A 15348-nucleotide genomic window follows, 5' to 3' on the forward strand; every position below is an offset into this window, starting at 1 on the left:
GCCTGGGGATCCTGGGGTGCCTGGGTGAGGGGGTTGGAGTTACTTACCCTGTCCCCCTTCTTGCCCGGCCGCTCGACACTCTCTCCTGGCAGACCCTGTGGCCCCCGGGGTCCTGGAGGGCCAGGCAGCCCGTGGCGGCCCTGGAAGGACAGCAGAGAGGACAGGCGGGTGGTGGCTAAGGGATGGTCCCATCCATCCCTGTAGCAAGGGCTGGATAGGTCCCTGCACCGCACCCACCTGCCGGCAGGACAAGGGAACCCAGGGACCTTGTTGCTGCCCCCCACCAGGGAACTGCCCCCATTTCCCCCCCCATCAGGGTATTACCGGCTCGCCAGGGGGGCCTGGTGGCCCCGTGCGTCCTTGTGGTCCCTGCAGAGACAAAGTCAGCGGTGAGCATCCCCCGCAGGCTAGCATCAGCAGGGTTTGGGGAAGGCAGCCCCCACCCCGTGCCACCAGCTGGGGGGGGATGCCAAAGCACTCACTGCCTCGCCGCGGTCTCCCTTCTCGCCCTGCAAGGAGACAGAGGGAAGGGGTTAGGGCTGCACCCCCGTGCTCGGCTCCCTACTGCGCTGCTGCCATCAACAAGCTGGGGGGACCCTGATCTATGCTGAGCCCCTGTGCTGCAGCACGGCATGGCGCAGCACGGCACAGCGTGGCGATGCTCACCTTGGGGCACTGCACTGTGCAGGGCTTCGGCTGGGGCTCCGGCTGGCAAGACAAGAGAAGCCCATATGAACCCAGGAGCAGGAGAAGCTCCTGACCCCCATGAGGCTGCTCCCCCTCATGCCCCCTGGGGCACCCTGGCCCCTTACCCTGGTGGAGATGATGGTGCAGAGGTCGTCGGTGAGCTCTCCCTCCAGCTCTGCCAGGGCACCACCATCACTGTAGATGTAGCGCGGGTCCTCACCAGTGACCATGCGCCGGAGCTGCTCTCGGTCTGACCCCTCCAAGCCCACCGCCAGCACCCGGACTCCTGAATCAAGAGCACCCTCAGCACCCCGCAGAACTCCCTGCACACCCTGTTGGGACTCTATCCATCCTCACCACCAGCCTTGACGTCCCTGGCTGCAGCAATGGCATCGTCCCCAGAAGGGCCATCAGCCAGGACCACCAGCACCGCTGGCACACTGGACCGGCGCCCTGCACCCGGGCTCAGCAGGTAGGTCCTGGCAAAGGTGATGGCTGCCCCTAGGGAGGGAGAAGGAGGAAGAGAACAGTCAGCAGGATCCTACCGACCACTACCCTGGCTCCCAGTGCCGCACCTCACCGATGGCATTGCCGCTGGGCTCCTCGTAGCGCATGGTGCGGATCTGCTCCAGCACAGCGGGCAGGTCACTGGAGCGGTTGAGGAGCAGCCAGGGCAGGCTGCGGTAGCTGTACGTGGCCAGAGCCACCTGCAAGGGTGCAGGGGAGCAGTGGGTACCACTGCCTGCCCGCACACCCAGGCCCCCTGCCCATGCAGCAGCCCCCTACCTGGGTGCCCTCAGGGCCCAGGCGCCCCAGGGCAGACACCGTGTTGGAGAGGAGGGTGCGCACAGCATCGGCACCGGAGGAGCTGTCACGGGTGCCGTGCACCAGGAAGACAATGTCACCACGGGCATCCCTGCAAACTACAGGCAGGGAAGGGGTGAAGCTGCCACCAGAGCAGAGGTAAGCCCAGTCCATCCCTGTAGTGACCCCACCATACCTGTGCGCTCGGTGACAGATGTCTCGGCGCCCGGCGCGCTCCCCAGGAGCGGACGAAGGGTGAAGGTGTAGCGCTGGCCCAGGCGCAGCCCAGAAACCTGCTGGGAGCTGGCAGCACCAGACAGCGTCTGCCCTGTCTCCCCACCAGCTGCCACCCAGGGGACAGAGTCAGGGGGGACACCGAGACCCTGCAGGGATGCTGCCCCCTATCCCGGGGCCACCCACCCGTCTCACCTGTGGGGGGGCTCCAGGAAAGGATGTAGCCAGAGGCGCCAGGAATTGGGGTCCAGGTGAGTGTCACTGAGTCCCTCTGTACCTCTGTCACCCGCAGGTTGGTGACATGGCCCCGGGCAGCTGCCAAGGAAGAGGAAAGGGTGTCCTGGCCCCATGGGACAGCCACCCCCCCACCCCCCCAAGCTCCCCACCCACAACCCTCCCCAACCTAAGGCTGGGACAGCCCGGTCCCTGGATGCCCCTCTGGGCTCCAGCCCCACATCAGGGGTCCAGCGTCCCCTTAGCTCCATGCAGTTCCTTACTGGTGACAGCAGTGATGGTGGCTGGCTCGCTCTCCCCGGCCACTGCCCAGGCTGGTGATGCTGATGTGGTAGCGCCGGCCTGGCTCCAGCCCGCCCAGGTCGTAGGAGCTGGTGGTGGCCGGGAGCTGCTGGCTGCGCTGGGGCCCCCCTGTGCAGGGGGGCAGAGAGAGGTGAGGGGGTGTGACGCAGGGGCTGCGGGGGAGGCAGGGGTGCCAGCCGGCCACACGTACCCTCAGCCAGGCGCCAGACAAGGCGGTACCCGGCGCTGCTGGCCACTGGCACCCAGGCCAGGCGCAGGCGGTGCTCCGAGGCCTCCATCACCTGGAAGCTGCTGACAGGGGGCAGTGGGGCTGCCTCCGCTGCGGGGCAGGGACAGGCATTAGGGGCAGGTTGCCTGGTGCCACCCTGGATGCTGCCCCCCACCCCAGCACTCACGGGTGGTGACGATGATGGAGACAGGGTTTCCCTCACGGTTGCCTACGAGCGCTGTCACCTTCACAGTGTAGGAGACACCTCCCTCCAGGTCAGGGATGTCAAAAGAGCTGATGTGGCCGGGAACCCGCCGGCTGGTCTCCGAGCCCCCTGCCAATGACCGCAGTGTCAGGCCCCCACCCTGCTGCCCTCGCAGCCCACCCCTGATGCTGTCCCACAGTACCGTCCCTGCGGCTCCACACCACGCGGTAGGCAGTGGCTCCTGGCACACCAACCCAGGTGACACGGGCAACATTGCTCCTGGATGCCTGCACCTCCAGTTGAGACACTGTCCCCACCTGCTCAGGTGCTGTGACACCAAGAGGACCCCTGTCACCTGGGCTCACAGCAAGCGGCACCAGCCAGCACTGACAGGTGGGGGGACACCGCACCTATCCGCCCCGTGGCAGTGACAGGGTTGCCCTCACGGCCATCCACAATAGCTGTGACACCAACAGTGTAGACAATGCCAGCACGCAGCCCCTCGATGGTGAAGGTGGTGGGGTCGGCAGGGAGAAAGCGGGATTGATCCAGACCTAGGAGAAACGGCCAGGATGGGAAGGGCTCCAGCACCTCTACTGCAGCACCCCACGGTCCTCATGCTCACCGTCACTGCCTCGCCACGTCAGCAGGTAGCCGCTGGCACCTGGTAGCCCTCGCCAGGTGACCCGCAGCTGGCTGGGCCCGGCCTCCATCACACGCAGCTCCGAGATGCTGCCCACAGCTGGGTATTCTGCACCACCCCACGGCACCATGGCGTCACCTTGGGGGGCCCAGGGGGGGCCCTCGGCCACCCTGGCACCTTGAGCGCTTGCAGGGGGATAGGTGGCAAATGCATGCCGGGGGAGAAAACACAGTACCGGGACTCACAGCACCAAACCCTGATGTGGACTTACTGAGGCGGACGGTGAGCGTGGCGGCGCTGCCCTCACGGCTGCCCACCAGTGCTGAGACACGCACCAGGTAGGCGATGCCCTCCTGGAGGTCACCCAGCTCCAGCCCTGTCTGGCTGCCTGGGACACGCTTTGTCCTCTCCGTGCCATCTGCCGGGAGCAGGGCAGCCACAGGACCCTCAGCGCCAGCCAGCCAGGGTCCCTTGGGTGCTGTCCCCGCCCCTGTCCACAGACTCACCCTGGCTGTTGCGCACAACCACTTTGTACTCCGTGGCACCAGGAACACCAGTCCAGCCCAGTCGCACCCACCTGCCCGACTCCTCAACCAGCCGCAGGTCCGACACGGCACCCACAGGTGCCTCCACACCTGCAAGGGGACACGGTGAGGCACAGCTGGAGCTGCACAGCCCAGACAGCACATCTCCCATCCTCACCCTCGGCAGTGACCAGAGACCAGGAGGGGCTCACAACCAAAGGGGTCCCCAGGCTGAGCAATGCCACGTGAGATGTTCCTCCATCCCAGTGGCTCGGGAGGGTGGGGGACAACCCATGGACCCACAGTAGTCACTCACCTGTCTGGAAGGTGGTGACGGGGGTGGCCACCTCACCACCATCATAGAGGGTGTAGAGGGTGATGCGGTACTCGGTGCCTGGCTGCAGCCCCGTCAGCTGGTAGGTGTTGGTGCTGCTGGGGAGGGACACCGTCCTGGGGGGCTCCAGTCCTGTGGGGAGGGGAAGGTCACTGCTGGCTGCTGGCATAGGGGGTCCACAAGGGTGACTGGGCACCCTGATCCCACCTGTGGCTCTCTTCCACTCCAGGCGGTAGCCACGGGCATCACGGGCACTGGTCCAGAGCACCTGGATGGACGTGGGGCCCAGGATGTTGGTCCGCAGTGTCTGCTCTGTGCCCACTTCTGCAAGAGGGATCCCGTGGGCCAGGCTATCCTGTGACACTCTGCCACCAGCCACCCACCATAGCAGGTCCCCAGCCCCCGCACATGGCAGGGTAGGGAGCATCACCATGGTGTGGGGCCACAGGGGATGGCTGCCACCCCATCCCATGGTAATGGCAGCGTAAGTAAAGCCAGAGGCAGGATGGCACCACCCGTACCCGTCACCTACCCGTCCTCTGCCGCACAGTGGCTGTGGGCCCCTCCAGCTGCCCAAAAAGTGGGGCCACCGTCACCACGTAGTCAGTGTTGGGCTGCAGCCCCCCCAGCGCGTGTGACGTCCGCCCAGAATCCAGGTCCACCCTATGCCTGTCCTGCCCTGTGAGAGCCGGCACAGCAGTCCCATGGGGGGTCCAGGCAATGGGTGCCACCACCCCCACGTCTCTCCTCCCTGGTGCCACCAGAAGGGCCACAAGCTCTGGGACAGACACCTACCTGTGAGGGTTGCCCAGGAGAGCCGGTAGCCGGTGGCACCGCCAACGGGCTGCCAGGCCAGCAGCATGCTCTGCGCTGAGACGTTGTGGACAGCCAAGTGCTGCATGCCCACCAGGCGCCCTGTGGGCAAGAGGTGCCTGTCGCATCCCCTACATGACAGTGGAGCAGGAGGCAGGGGGAAGCACCTTCACCTGCAAACCCACCTGCTCCAGGAGTAAGAAGCCCCCTTGCCCCTGCTCATGGATGCTGAACTGCACTGAAGTCACCGAGTGCAGCCCACACCCACACAGCTCCTTCAGAGCACCCCAGCTCCAGCAAACTGGAGCTCAAACACCTTCCTCTTAATGCCTTAAATACTTTCTGTGGGTTAAGGCTGCCTGGGGCAGCTGAAGGAATTGGTTTGCCAAAATTTGAGGCTTGCAAAGGTGTTGCCCTGGGGCCTCACCCCCGCTCCTGCCCAGCGATGCTTTCCACCACACTCTTTCCTGGTGGAAACCGCACTTTCCTCCTGAAGAGCGCAGTGCTTCAATTTATAAAAAACAAAACCCCGCATTTTTTCAGTTGACATTTTTACATCACGTGGGGAAAGCTCTGGTGGAAACATTCCCAGACGGCTGTGAAGGAGCTTGAGAGTGCACAGTACTGTGTTCCCCTGGGAGCACACAGCATCACCCTGTAGTCATGCTTGCCTGCATCCCTGTTGGGATCCTCCAGGCAGCAATGGGCCAGGCAGCCCCCTCCCCATAGGGCATCGTGACTGCAGGGGCATCCCTGTGCTGGGAACCTGTCTGCATCCCTGGCTGGGCCCAGGGCAAGGCGCGGTGCTTACGTGTCCGGGCAGTGAGCGTGGCGGGGACGGTGGGCTGCTGTGCATAGCGGGGTCGGAGCATTACCACATACTCAGTGTCGGGGCGCAGGTTGCTGAGCGTGGCTGACTGTGTGCTGGCTCCCAGGCTCTTCTCCTCACCCTGGGCTGCTCCTGGAGGGGAGGCGGGGGGGTGCAGGTGGGCACAGGGGCACAGCATGCACCGGGCCTGGCAGGGAAGGGGTGTCTGTGGGACGGCACCCTGCCCCAGGGATGCCAGGCCGTGCCAGGGGTGGGGAGCATGGGGAGAGGCTGGGATGTCAGCCAGGATGAGGGCACCCACCGGAGTGCCCGGGGCCAAGGAGGGGCTGCCAGGTGTGCAGCTCCAGCCCAGCGCATGGCTGGGACGGGGGTCTGCCGCCTGCCCCCCATGCGCAGCAATCATGGGGGCACACGTATACCCATGCTCCGAGCTCCAGGCTGGGGCACACACCAGGCCCCCAGGCATTGTGCACACCCAAGCACATGCCCCAAGCCTTGCGCACCAAAGCCTCTGGGTGTAGGAACACACACGCCACCTCCACGCCTCTGCACGCACGGGTGCCCCACAGCCCGTACGCAAGTGCTGGCCGCTGTGGTGAAGGCAGGCATGCACCCCCTGCATCAACCCCCACGCATGCACACCCTCTGCCATGTCCTGCCCGGCCCACCGAGCTGTGCACTGTCCCCTCATAGGGACCGTCCCCTCACCTTGCACAGCGTAGCTGAGGCCGTAGCCCTGGGGGGGCTCAGGGCCAGGCTGCCAGGCTACACGCAGGAAGGTTGGTCCGGTCTCCACCACACGGAAATCCAGCAGGGAGCCAGCACGGCTCTCTAGGGGCACACAGAGCCACGGATGAGCCCCTAGTCCCGTGTGCCGCAGACCCCCGACACCTGCCCGTGTCCCTGTGGGCATGGACACTCACGGGTACGTGCTCGGCTGGATACTGACTCGCCGATGCTGTTGGCGTACTGGGCAGTGACAGTGACCAGGTACTCCGTCCCCATGCGCAGCCCCCGCAGCACAGTGCTCGTCTCCCGTGGTCCCAGTCTCACCTGGGCAGGGACTGCGTTATCCCCTCACCATCCCCTGGCCACACATGGAGCCACCGGGGATCTCCAGGGACTCTGAGCAGGCAGGTGGGAGCACTCACCTCCTGCCTCTCCGCCACGATGGGCTGCCCCAGCCCTGTCAGTGGCACACGCTGAACCCGGTAGCCTGTGACGGGGCCGCTGGCTGCCGTCCAGCGGATCTGCAGCTGGTCGAGGCCGCGCTCCAGGATCTCCAGGTTGGAGGGACCAGTGTGGCTCGGTCCATCTGCAGGGGAGCGCAGGGGCCATAGTCTCCAGGGTGCATCGGGCAGTGGGGAGAGCTTGCCAGGGTGGCACAGCCACGTGCCCAGTGGGACAGGGTGGCCAGGAGGGCATTTTGGGGAGGATGGGTGCGAAGGGTGCAACCAGGGTGAGCACAGCCTGGCAGCCAGTACTGCTGGCAGCTGCACCCCACAGGGAGGAGGATGGGGGCTCATACCCAGCATGCGCAGGGTCCCCCCAGCGCTTGTGCACACCCTGCGTGTCATCAGTGGCACCAGCGTCCCCAGCAGCTTGAAGTCACCGACGTAGAAGAAGAAGGCTTCAGTGGGTGTTGAGGCCACACGGATAAGCTCCTTGTGGTCGGCGTTCTTGACCCCTAGCAGGGATGGAGATGATGGGTCAGGGCAGGGACCCTGAACCCGGCGGGAAACCCCCTTGCCTAGCTCTGAAGCCTTGCTCACCCACGGCAAAGACCTTGATGCCCTGGCTCTTCAGCTTTGCTGCTGGCCCCTCAGCATCATCCTGGGATTTGCCATCTGTGATGAGGATGCAGATCTGCGGGGCCAAGACAGAGCCATGAGACCCAGACCAGGGCCTGCGGACTCACCACATCACACTCTGGGTGTCCCTAGGGCCACTGCCCTGCATGTACCTGCGGGACCCCGGGACGGAGCTGCGAGGGGCCAAAGAAGTTGTCAGCGATGTAACGGAAGCCAGCGCCAGTCCGTGTGTTGCCACCCTTGTAGCTGAGCTGCTGGATGGCCCTCCGGACGCTTGTGCCATCGGTGTGCTGGGAGAAGGGGAACTCCACCCTGGGGGGTGTGCGGGGCTGTGTCACCTCCCAGCCCTGCTGCCCGCTGCCCTGCATGCCCTCTCCCCGGGGCTCACCGCGGCTCATCACTGTACTGCACCACGGCGAAGCGCACCGCCTTCTCACCCACCACCTGCACGAAGGGCCCCACCAGGTCGTCCATGAAGGTGCGGATGGCGCGGAAGTTGTTCCTGCCGATGCTGGATGAGCCGTCCACCAGGAAGGCGATGTCGGCCTCCAGCACATCCTCGCACACTGCTGCGGGGCAGCGATGGTGCTCAGGGCACAGACTGGCTCCATGGCACAGTGGTGCTTGGGCCCTCTCACCCCACCCATCATGTACACCCAGTGCTCAGCACCCACCTTGGCTCCTCTTCTGCGCCATGGCGGCCGGGGGGGCCAGGAGCACAGGGAGCATGGCGAGGAGCAGGAGCCAGCCACTCATCGTGGGAGCCTGTGGGAGAGGATGCTACCACTACAGCCTCACACCTCTGAGGGCAGCGGTGGCAGAGTGGCTGGGTCCAGGATGTCCCAGCACCGTGCCGTGCCAGGACACCTGGCAGCCTTGGGAGGGCACGGTGCCAGCACTGCCCTGGGCACGGCTGCCGGCACCCCACGGCGCAGGGAAGAGTCCTCACTTTGAGCCGGGGCGGGGAGCAGCAGGGCTGTGCCCAGCCACGCTGCCACGTGTCCCCCACGCCAGAGGAGCAGCCGGCAGCACCCAGTGCCCTACCCAGCGGGCCAGGTCTGCTGGCTCACCAAAAAGTGGCGGGTGGGCAGCGGCTGGCCAGCGTCCGGCCAGGTGGGAGCGGTGCCGGCAGCTGCCCCGTGGCAGGGCACGGGCTGGCGGTGGCACAGGGTACAGGAGGACGGTCGCGTGCGTGCCCCATGCCGGCCGGTGCCTGGCCCCGCTCCAGCCCTCCGGCTCAGCCTGGCCAGGCCTGGCCCGCGGCCCCGCTTGCTGCCTGACGCCCGGGGGAGCCGTGCCCAGGCCAGGGGAGGCTGCCAGCCCCGGCTGCAGGGTGTGCGCGGGCTCTGCCTCCACAAGCCCTTGGCGCTGCCTGCCCGCCCACCCGCCCCACGCCTCGGCACCGGCAGCAGCCCACCCTGCCCGCTCCTGCCCACTGCCGCCACAGCCTGCAGGGGCTCCCCACCACCCCGGGATGGGTGGCCAAAGCGGGGTGCTCCAGGGGAACCAGGGTGGGTGAGCCCTGCCCGTGAGCCCTCACGCCCCGCCGCTGCCCACGCACACGCCTGCGGGGTCACCCAGCCTGACACCGCGGTGATGGCCGCGCTGGGTCTCAGGAGGTGCGAGCCCCCACGGCCGCCCCGGCGCGGGAGGGCGGGTGAGCGCCCACGGGTGCCCGTGCGGGGGACTCGGTCCTGCTCCGCAGCGGCCCGCGCCCGCAGCCGGCCCCCCGCCACCGCCCGCACTCACCCGGGAACCCCGCGGGGCCGCGCCGTGCCGGGCCGTGCCGCCCCGCTCCGTGCCGTGCCGCTCCGTGCCGAGCCGTGCCGGGCCGTGCCGTGCCGAGCCGGGCGCAGGCGGTGCCGGCGCGGAGCGGCCCCCGGTGCTCCCGCCCCTTTATTGAGGGCGGCCCGGAGCGCGGTGCCGGGGGGGGGAGCGGGAGCACCGCGGCCCCCGCCCAGCCCGGCCCCCCAGAAAGGGCTTTTCCCACCCGCTCCCCGGGGATGGGGGGAAAGTGGCTTTTCGGGCTGTTCCCCCCCAAAGCACCAGCCCTGGCTCCGCCGCCGGCTGCGCCCTGGGCAGGGGCAGGAGGGCACCGAGGTGGGGATGGAGCAGGGGGGGGTTGGACCCCCGGCCAGGGTTTCTGCTGGGCTTGCCCAGTGTGACCTCGGTGTGGGGCTGAGTGGGCACCGGCGAGGCTCAAGGCGGTTTTCCCTCCAGCATCTCCATCCTTCACATCTCAGGAACGTGGCAAGTGGCTCTTAGACCTGCCAGCCAGGAGCCGGCCACACACCTCCATCCATCTGGAGGGGATTCGTCCCCAGGGACCTCAGGGCACTGCCCGGCCCTGGACAGAGCTGGACAGAGGTGCCACGGGGACCCAAGCCCCTGGTCCCCTCCGGTTACAGCCTGGCTCTGAGCACCAGCCCTAGGAAGGACGATGGTGGTGGCGAAGGGCTGCTCCCCATGCCACCGCAGCTCCCACGAGGCTGTAGGATGGCTGAGCCTTGCCCAGGACCTTTCCTGCACCCACAGCTTACGGTACCCATCACGTGGGACCCCAGCACCCATAGCTCAAGTACAGGGATTGCCCTGGCACCAACTGTGGGGCATCCTCCTGCCCTGCTCCAGACACGGTCCCCCAGCAGCCACCAGAACAGACTGGTGGCTGAGAACCTACCCCGGGGCTAGAGCAACGGGCTGGAAAGCCACTGGTGGTGTGATTGCAGTTGGTGGGAGGAGGCGAACAAGAGAGGATACCCAGCAAGGTGGGCAGGGACCCTGTGCTGCCTGGCCTCATTCCCTGCCTGACCAGTGGCTGGCAGGACTGTCCCCTGGGGCTTCTCCTCAGCCTAGGGTACAGACCCTCAAGGTGCCCTTGACCCCCAGGGCACACCGTGGGACCACGTGGCTCCTTGGGTCACATCACACTGCACCCCATCCTCCCCGCTGGTGCCTGTGCTCACCTGGGTCTGACCCAAGCTCATGGCCCCAGCATGTGCCCCATGCCACCTCCCCTCTGTCCCCTTGGTGACGCCGCATCACCCTGTCCCCAGCACCCCACATACCTGTGCCCTCCTGGCTGCCAGCCCAGGGGCTCCCCTCTGGCTCCTGGCAGGGCAGCAGGCAAGTCTGGGGGCATCTTCCTGCGGGCAGCAAGGGGAGCAACCCTGGGGGTCCCTGGGGCCCAGGGCCACCTCACAGCTGGGGGCCCGGGCCAGGGCCACCTGCCACTGAGCAAAGATGCTCCAGGGCCGGCTGCAGGCAACTTTCCCAGGCACACACTGTTCCCAAGCAGGGGAGGAGCGGCGATGCCCCCGCTCTTCTTAAAGGCGCAGCAAGCAGTGCATCCCCTCCTCTTCGTTAGCCTTCCTCTCGTTAGGCCCCAGCCCCGGCCCCCAAACCTGGCCGGCCGGCTCCAAAGTTCACCGTGGCCACGGGTTTCCCCCTGCCAGCCCCAGCTCTGTGGGTCCAGCTGTGGGTCCAGCATCCCCAGGTCAGGACTGTCCCCAAACCCTCCTCCCGCCAGAGCTTGCTTAATGAAGGCAGGGCAGCCTGTCCCAATTAGACAAGGGGCTTCGTTAAACAGGGAGCGGAGGGGCCTGCCAAGGGCTCTGTGGCTGGCCCCGGGCCCGGAGCTGGTGCAGCAGCCCCACGGCGCGGTGCCGGCAGCAGGGCACGGGCAGCCAGGGGTCACCCCTGCTAACAGGGGCAGCGCTGGGGTGAGCATCCCCAGCGGGCACCGCAGGCAGAGGCACCGGGGCAGTGATGCTCCGCAGCCATGCTGGGGGCTCTGCCTTCCACCTCGGCCCCCGCGAACACGGCAGGCACCAAGTGGGGTGGTCCCCAAACCCTGCTCCCCCGCAGGCAGCCCAGGAGCATCTTGACGGTCTTGTCAGCAGCATCCCCCTTGTGTTGGCACTGGAGGGGGGCATGCGGGGGTGCTGGGTCCCCAGAATGAGAACACCTCCCCCTCCGTGGTGTTTCCCAGCTCCCCGCCACATACCAGGGCCAGGGAAGGAATCTGCGGCCCGGGGCGCGGGACAGACGGTGCTGCCGCTGCCTCGGTGGAGGGAGAACACCAGGTGCGAGTGACTCACGCAGCTGCCCTGCGCCGCCGCTGCACGCCAGTCTCTCTGGGAACATCCCAAAAAGCTGTCAGCCTTTTCCCAAGCCTGGCGGGCTAGCAGCCAGACCACCAGTCCTTATTCCCACAGCCTAGGCTTGGGGTTCCCTATCTTCTGGTTGGCTTTGCCCCAAAGCGCATTGATTCCTCTCCACTGATGCTGATCAAGCTTTCAGGGCTGACCCTAACCCCAGCCCCTCACCCCTGCCTGCCCTATGCATGCCACCCTGGTCCCCAAATGCCACTTGCCAGCTGGCCACACATCCCCTGCGGCACAGCCTCTGCTGCCTCATAGGTGTCAGATCATGGAAGCCCCAAAACATCTCCCCAGGTCCCACCAGCCCTGGTCCCTGCAGGGTGCTTCCCTGAGCTGCAGGCATGGGGGGAGCACCAGCTCCAAGCCCCATGGGCGGTCATGCCACCCCCAGGGATGGGAGCCCCCCGGTTTGACAGCAGGCATGCAGGAAGCACCAGGGCTGAGCCTCTCCCTGCCCTGTCCTTGCCAGGCAGGCGGCCTCACCGCTGCCTTAGTGGGAAACGAGGAAAATCTGTTTTCTTCAGCCCCAGGTAAGGTTTCACCTCTGTGTCGGGTGGCAAAAAGGATGAGTCACATGGCACGGTGAGGCGAATGCTGGGTTGCAGAGCCAGCTGCAGCTGCAGTGCCATGGGTCCCACGCCCCATCCTCTACCCACCCTCTCCAGATCCTGCAGGCGCTGCCTTCGCCAATGATCTGGCATGGGCTGGGATTCAGCACAACCCTTACAGAATTTTAGTTTCCCGGCCCTGCAGCGGTCCAGCAGCACTCCCCACTCCAGCATGGCATGGGCATCCCCAGCTGGCGGGGATGCACGGGGCAGCTCTGGGGCTGCTGGAAGGGAGCTGCCCACTCTTCTGATCCTCTTAAATTTGGGGGCTTAGAGGTAGAGGGGAGCAGGGTGGGGCTGGTGCCGAGGCAGGCAAGGGGAGGAGGAACTGGCCAGAGCTGGAGGGGGAACCTCGTCTGCCGCAGGGGCCAGTTGGGACACGCTCCAGGAATGTCTCCCAGCACCAGCCACCACCAGCTCCCTGCCGTGGCGCCCAGTCGCCTGCCCCCAGCATTCCGGGGAAGGAGCCCAAAGACACGCGCTGCCACCACCAGCCAGCTCGGGGAGAGTGCCAGAGGACCAGCATCGGACTCACAGGGATATGATCACGCTGGGCTCCCCATCAAGCCCAGGGGCCACAAAATAGGCCAGGACAGGTAACTGGTCACCCCTTACCTCCTGATGACCTGCCCCAAGAGGTCCAGGGAGGGAGACATCTGTGCCAGCCCTCCAGGCTTCACAAGTGGAACGGACAGCAGACCCCCAGTTCTCTGTGCTGCAGGGGTCGCCTTGCAGAACCCCCCACCCTGCTGCTGCCCAAAGCCATATCCCTGCAGTAAAGGAAGCAAAGTATCACATCAGTGGGAAGCTATGACCAGCAAGCTTCCCCCTCTGCCCAGCAACTCTGGGGATGCTCCCAGCTGTAGGGACCATGGTGGGTGTAGGGGCAGCAGCAGGGAGGGTCTGGTGGGTGAAGGATTGTGGACGTAAGTGGTCCCACTGCAGCTAGACTTGAAGTTGGGCTGGGCCCACTGTGCCCCCACACCAGGGTTCCCTGTGGGGCAGGCGTGTGCCTTGGCTCTCCCCACAGATGCTGTGGAGGGATGGGAAGATTTTCCTGTCCATAAACTATTGTGTCTGGAGGCTGCTGCTGGCGTGGCCACACACCAGATTCTCACGAAGATGCACTGGACTGTGGCCAAGCTCCGCTGTCCATGCAAACAGAGATCAGGGCAGGAATGGTGACACCACAGAGATGTGATCCCTTCTTTGGCTGAGTCAGGCAGGAGAAGGCAGCCCGGGTCAGCCTGGCTGCAGAGGCCAGACTGGCCCTCAGGGACAGCGAGGGAGGGGAAAGCCAGGCATCATGAGGGTTCTGCCAAGGGCCAGCAGTGCTTTGCAGCAGCATGGGGCCAGTGTCCCTGAAAGGGAGGGTGGTGGTGAGGACGATGGCAACAAAATGAGGAGCCAGTAGCACTGCATGGGATTCAAGAGTGCCTAGTTAACAAGCTAGCTTCATCAGCTGTATCCTGCCCCTGGGCTTTGGGTGATGCTGGGGATGTGCAGAGAGGCTGCACAGGGGCTGGGGCTGGATGTCAGGACCTAGAGGGAGGCAAGGGGAAGCAGAGTGCTGGCAGGGGCTGAAGTGCCCCTCGGAGGTGATGTGCCACATGCTACATGTGACCATCCATGCAGCCTGGCTCATCTCACAGGCATCTAGCTTCTCAACTGATAGAGGCATGAGCTGCTCCCCTTCACTCCTGGCCCCATAGTCCCCATCCATAGTAGGGACCAAGCTCTGCAAAATAAGTCTGGCTTGCCACCGAGGATGGGGATGCAGGAGATTGTGGAAATGCAGGGACTGGGTGCAGCAAAGCTCACTCAGCACCTCCACATGGGGCCAGTGCTGCTTTTCCCCGTGCTGACAGCTCAGTGGGGTGCACACGTCTTAGAGATGCCCCAGCCAGCTCAGCACATGCTGCAAAGGAAGAGAAACAACTCCTGCCTCTTTGCAGGGGCAGACGAATTGCCTGCCCTGGGGGCACCGTGGATTAAGGCGCTCCCAGCCCAGCCCTGGCCGCGGGACATGCAGGCAGCGGCAGGCAGCGCCTGGGGTGCTGAAAGGGGGACCCAGGGATGCATCGTGGTGGTGGTGCGAGAACAGGGGCTGGCAGAGCAGAGGGAGCGGTTTCCCTTCAGATGCCTGCAGGAAGAAGATGAAGGAGAGCCGAGGGAGAGCTGCCAGCCTGCGGCACGCGCGCTCAGGGCATGTGCGGGCTGGGTGCTGGTGTGCAGAGCGTGACCCAACATGTGTGTGCTGAGCCAGCCCGTGCCCACCCGCGCCAGGCGCCTGCACCCACCGGTGCTGCCCAGCCTACCTGCCCAGCTGCGGGTGGCCCTGGCGACCAGCACTGTCAGCAGCCCAGCGCCTTGGGCCAGGCAGTGGGATGCAGAGGTGAAAGGTGGCATTCCTGCAGCCGTCCCCTGGGAGAGTGGTTCGGGGCAAGGCCAGGTCACTGGTGCTTCCCCGCAGCGCTAGGGAAGGCGAGATCATTGTCTTACCTGCAAACACCGAGGTGCTGTGTCTGGCTGCCTCTAGCCCTCACCAGCATCCCTCCAGGAAGGTGGGCGTGCAGATGGGGCAGCTCAGCCCCCACTGGGTGCTGGGGGGGCCATCACCGAGGCGGGGGCTACTCCTGGCTTTGCATGGTGCCTGCCACTCTGCACCAAACCTTGCTCTCAAGAGCAGTGCAGGAGGGGCACCACGGCTTCAGGGGACTGGAGGGGCACGCAGGAGCCCAGCGCTGCTCCTGGAGACCTCACAGTAATAGTCACCAGCACCGTGGGCAGGATGATACCACCACTGTCTGCTTCAAATCAGACTGGCCCAGGGAGCAGCTGAGCCGGGGGGCTGCAGGAGCCCAGGACACAGAGCTAGGGCAAATGCCAGCAGCACAGAGGCCCTTGCCACATGTGGGAGAAAGCTGCCCACCAGCTCCCAAACCCCA

The 15348-nt window shown here is 65.8% G+C and overlaps 1 protein-coding gene across 14 annotated transcripts in view; it reads right to left on the bottom strand.

Annotated features, from left to right (window-relative positions):
• COL7A1 (collagen type VII alpha 1 chain) overlaps positions 1–9501 on the bottom strand; it is a 31054-nt gene extending 21553 nt beyond the window's left edge. For 13 of the 14 annotated variants that reach the window (XR_008821622.1, XR_008821621.1, XR_008821620.1 and 10 more), the window contains exons 1-32: positions 9379–9501; positions 8304–8394; positions 8018–8198; positions 7782–7941; positions 7591–7684; positions 7347–7505; positions 6970–7133; positions 6742–6871; positions 6527–6649; positions 5801–5950; positions 4972–5091; positions 4709–4855; positions 4384–4500; positions 4159–4308; positions 3825–3953; positions 3590–3736; positions 3301–3426; positions 3086–3229; positions 2878–3003; positions 2658–2804; positions 2453–2581; positions 2223–2370; positions 1921–2040; positions 1688–1794; positions 1474–1610; positions 1268–1394; positions 1045–1188; positions 813–973; positions 667–708; positions 483–509; positions 325–369; positions 48–140 (exon numbers count right to left, since the gene is read on the bottom strand). Coding sequence is in view for 10 of the 14 variants with exons in the window: in XM_056337537.1 (XP_056193512.1) it covers positions 48–140; positions 325–369; positions 483–509; positions 667–708; positions 813–973; positions 1045–1188; positions 1268–1394; positions 1474–1610; positions 1688–1794; positions 1921–2040; positions 2223–2370; positions 2453–2581; positions 2658–2804; positions 2878–3003; positions 3086–3229; positions 3301–3426; positions 3590–3736; positions 3825–3953; positions 4159–4308; positions 4384–4500; positions 4709–4855; positions 4972–5091; positions 5801–5950; positions 6527–6649; positions 6742–6871; positions 6970–7133; positions 7347–7505; positions 7591–7684; positions 7782–7941; positions 8018–8198; positions 8304–8385 (3876 nt within the window). In the remaining 4 variants the exon portion in view is untranslated. The remainder of the gene's footprint in view (positions 1–47; positions 141–324; positions 370–482; positions 510–666; positions 709–812; positions 974–1044; positions 1189–1267; positions 1395–1473; positions 1611–1687; positions 1795–1920; positions 2041–2222; positions 2371–2452; positions 2582–2657; positions 2805–2877; positions 3004–3085; positions 3230–3300; positions 3427–3589; positions 3737–3824; positions 3954–4158; positions 4309–4383; positions 4501–4708; positions 4856–4971; positions 5092–5800; positions 5951–6526; positions 6650–6741; positions 6872–6969; positions 7134–7346; positions 7506–7590; positions 7685–7781; positions 7942–8017; positions 8199–8303; positions 8395–9378) is intronic. The other variant, XM_056337532.1, reaches the window with a different exon arrangement.
• Positions 9502–15348: the final 5847 nt, after the last annotated feature.

The sequence above is a fragment of the Falco biarmicus genome, chromosome 4 (genome assembly GCF_023638135.1).
Source record: "Falco biarmicus isolate bFalBia1 chromosome 4, bFalBia1.pri, whole genome shotgun sequence".
In the NCBI taxonomy this organism is placed as follows: Eukaryota; Metazoa; Chordata; class Aves; order Falconiformes; family Falconidae; genus Falco; species Falco biarmicus.